Raw genomic sequence first — 3,106 nt, 5'->3', positions numbered from 1 at the left:
CTATTATTCACTTAATACCATTGTACCATGATTGGTCGACAGAAAAGTAATAGAATTCTATATCGCCAAAGCTACCATTTAATAGAAAAACCTTTAATCACTTTGTAAAATCCTGACACATGTCAGAATTATCTTAGAATTTTTTGAAAAATGCAAAGGTATTGCTTTTATTCTCCAAAGCTACAGATATGTTGCTAATGAGCAGCCATGCTTAAAATCAACTGGACCATAATGATGATCTTTTAGTTTTATCTAGTTTGTTTAATTTTTTCTGTTTTATATTTGGTGCTCCTGTTTAATTTATTTTATGTTTTCCAATTTCTCCATCTCTTACTTTTGATTTTCTTTCTCAAGCCTTTATTAACTTTTAAAAATAAATGTATCTCTGATGACCTGAGCTGACACAAGGTGGCAACTGGGGACCACACCCAGCTTCCCATACTCCAGGGTGCCGCCCTATAGGGACATTGCCGTTTTGTTTTTGCAATGGTGCAATGCAAAGGGAGGGACTCCTGTGGGCTCAAAGTATGACCGGGGGCTGGAAGGCTTCCATGCAGTTTGAAAGCCTTGATCACTCATTGGATGGCGGTCATGCCAATCCTTGTCTCCTGGCAAATGAGCTTAGAGCTGACTCTGGAGGAAGTGGTTGACTGCGCGGTTGACCCTTCCAGCTCCACCTACCATCGCCACCCCATCAGGGTCTTTCCCGCCTGCCCGCCGCTGTCTCAGCCTCGGTCTTGGTGGGCTGGTCTGTGGGCCGCCCCCTTGCCATTCCTGTTGTGGTGCCCACACCAGCAACTCGCAGACTCCTGTTCCCTGTGTAGCCGACATCTCTACGGCTCCCACCCCGACCCGGCGGTTTGTACTGCCAACGGCATCTCCTCCGCGCCACACTCAGCCCAGCGGCCGCCATCTTCCACACAGACATCACTGCAGTCCCAGAACTGACACGACTCTCCTGCCATGTCTGCCAAAGAGGGGCACGACTGGATCCCAGGTGGCCAGGACAGAGCTGGTGGCGGGGCGGGCCATGACCCCAGTCTCCTTGGGGTCCAAGCATTTGCTTGGGAGGGGATGGAAGGAGTTGCGGAGGCCACGGCTCTTCTGGCTTCCTTGGAGGTCTCCAGAACCCTTCCGGGGGAGCAGGGTTGGCCACAGGCCGCAGTGGAAGAGGAACGTGGTAGAGAGCCGTTAGAGGAGGAGGGGATGGAGGAAGATGTAGAGCAGATGGAGGAGGACGAGGAAGAGGGTGAGATTGATTTCGAGTTGGAGGACGTGGAGGAGGAGGAGAACACAGAAGAGGAGGACGAGAATGAGCAGAAGGGTGCAGCAGTGGTTACCGGCCTTGGGTTCTCTGTGGAGAAGTTTGGGCCCATGTTCTGGAGTCAGGTCGACTCCTTTCTACATAATTTATATAACAACAAACATGTCCTGTTCCGGCCTCGCACTGACCGCCTGATGTCCAGGGGCAGCTTCCAGCCACCCTCGGACCCCGGAGAAGGTCCGGTGCCTCCTCAGGAGCAGGAAGGCCTGGGAGAAGGAGGCAGAGTCTTGCAGGGTGAGTACCCAGTGGAGGGCACTCCACCCTGGGAGCTGCGGGATCCTGTGGAGGGAGTTGCATCCTAGAAGGCAAGGGAACCGGTGGTAGAGGCCGAGTTCTGGGCGAGGAAGTCCGGACTGCTGCCTCTGAGACTGGGAGGTTGAGGCCTGTGGTCCTGGAGGGGCTGAGGCGGGCAAGTGGTGGCTGAGCCTTCAAACACTTGTGGGGCCATTGAGCTCAAAGGCAGGTCTCTAGCAGTCACGCAGTGGGTCAAAACTCTTAAAAACCTCCGGGCACAATTTGCACAAGTGGCAGCCCAATTCTATAGACCTTCATGGTGTCGAGAAAAAGCATGCTGCCTTCTACCAACCTAGAGGCAAACAAGTGGCATCCCTCCCTTTTGGTCAATGTCTTTAAAAAGTGTGAAGATTCTCGGTAGGAGGATCTGAGAAAATGATGACATAGCACAGGGGCCCTTTTCAGCAATTGAGGAATCTGTGACCGTCCCTATAGAATTTGTCTTTAAATCAAACGAACATTTTTTCCATTGAGGTTCCGACAAACACATACAAAATTGTGTCAGTATCAAATGATTCGGATCCTTTCTCCAAAGGGGCCAGAAATAATCAGAGATCTGTGTGAGATCTACTGGAAAGAGGGGGAAAACGTTTGTGAAAATTGTCAAGCAGCAGACATAGTGAGGGGCTAGAAATGTATCCAACTGTAGAAACATGCCCAGCTGTTATTTGTTTTTTTCTTTTATTATTATTTCTCTTCTCTCAGGCCTAGACTCTGCTGCTGATTTTAAGTTGGGATACTTTCCCTGCCAACTTTTGACCCCAAAGTCTGCATCATTCTGCCCTAATGATGAGGGTGACTATCAGTATGAAAACGCTGATGAAGAGGAAGAGGATGGAAATGAAAAACCTGACGGACTCTAAATGGATGTGGTCGCAGCAAAGGGCAGCTCTGGATAATACAGGTATTATTGTATAGGCTTTAGTATGACGTAACCATTCCTGACACATACCTGTTACTAACAGCTTTATATTTTTAATTTTTCTTCTGTAAAGTAAGAAAATTGTTGAAATTTAACTTTGGGAAAACAGTTTATTGTTAATAATGTATTCTAGATAATGTAGGAGGCAGTATGCTCTGAAATGTATTTCATTTATAGCCACGAGTCCTTTGTCTTGTAGCTTTAAGTCTATCTACAGATGGGAAATTTATCAGACCTGGAAATGGAGACTAGTGCTTCTTTAGAAAATAGTCACCAGAAGCAGTAGCTAAAGTGACTAGGCCATGCATTAGCTGTGTCATCATCACCTGGCCACAAAATTGTAGTTTCTTGTACTGACAATGACTTTGAGAACGTGATTCCTCACAAAGTAGTAAGATGTTAAGGGTATCAGGAGAACTGAATTTCAGGATTAATTCACAAATATTGGTTCAATTTAGATTTTTTTAATCAAAAGAAGGGGCTTCCCTGGTGGCTCAGAGGTTAAAGCGTCTGCCCCCAATGCGGGAGACCCGGGTTCGATCCCTGGGTCGGGAAGATCCCCTGGA

General features: G+C 47.7%; 1 protein-coding gene across 1 annotated transcript; it reads left to right on the top strand.

Annotated features, from left to right (window-relative positions):
* The first annotated feature begins 963 nt into the window (after positions 1-963).
* On the top strand, positions 964-2,481 carry LOC148773384 (uncharacterized). Its single transcript, XM_088834145.1, has 2 exons — positions 964-1,558; positions 2,324-2,481. The coding sequence occupies exons 1-2, from the start codon at positions 964-966 to the stop codon at positions 2,479-2,481; spliced, it is 753 nt and encodes a 250-aa protein (XP_088690271.1).
* Positions 2,482-3,106: the final 625 nt, after the last annotated feature.

Source organism: Moschus berezovskii, chromosome X (genome assembly GCF_049115385.1).
Source record: "Moschus berezovskii isolate FMDL1 chromosome X, NW_MosBer_1.0, whole genome shotgun sequence".
Lineage (NCBI taxonomy): Eukaryota > Metazoa > Chordata > Mammalia > Artiodactyla > Moschidae > Moschus > Moschus berezovskii.
Note: the sequence above shows the minus strand (reverse complement) of the source record. Positions and strands in the feature narration are given on the sequence as shown.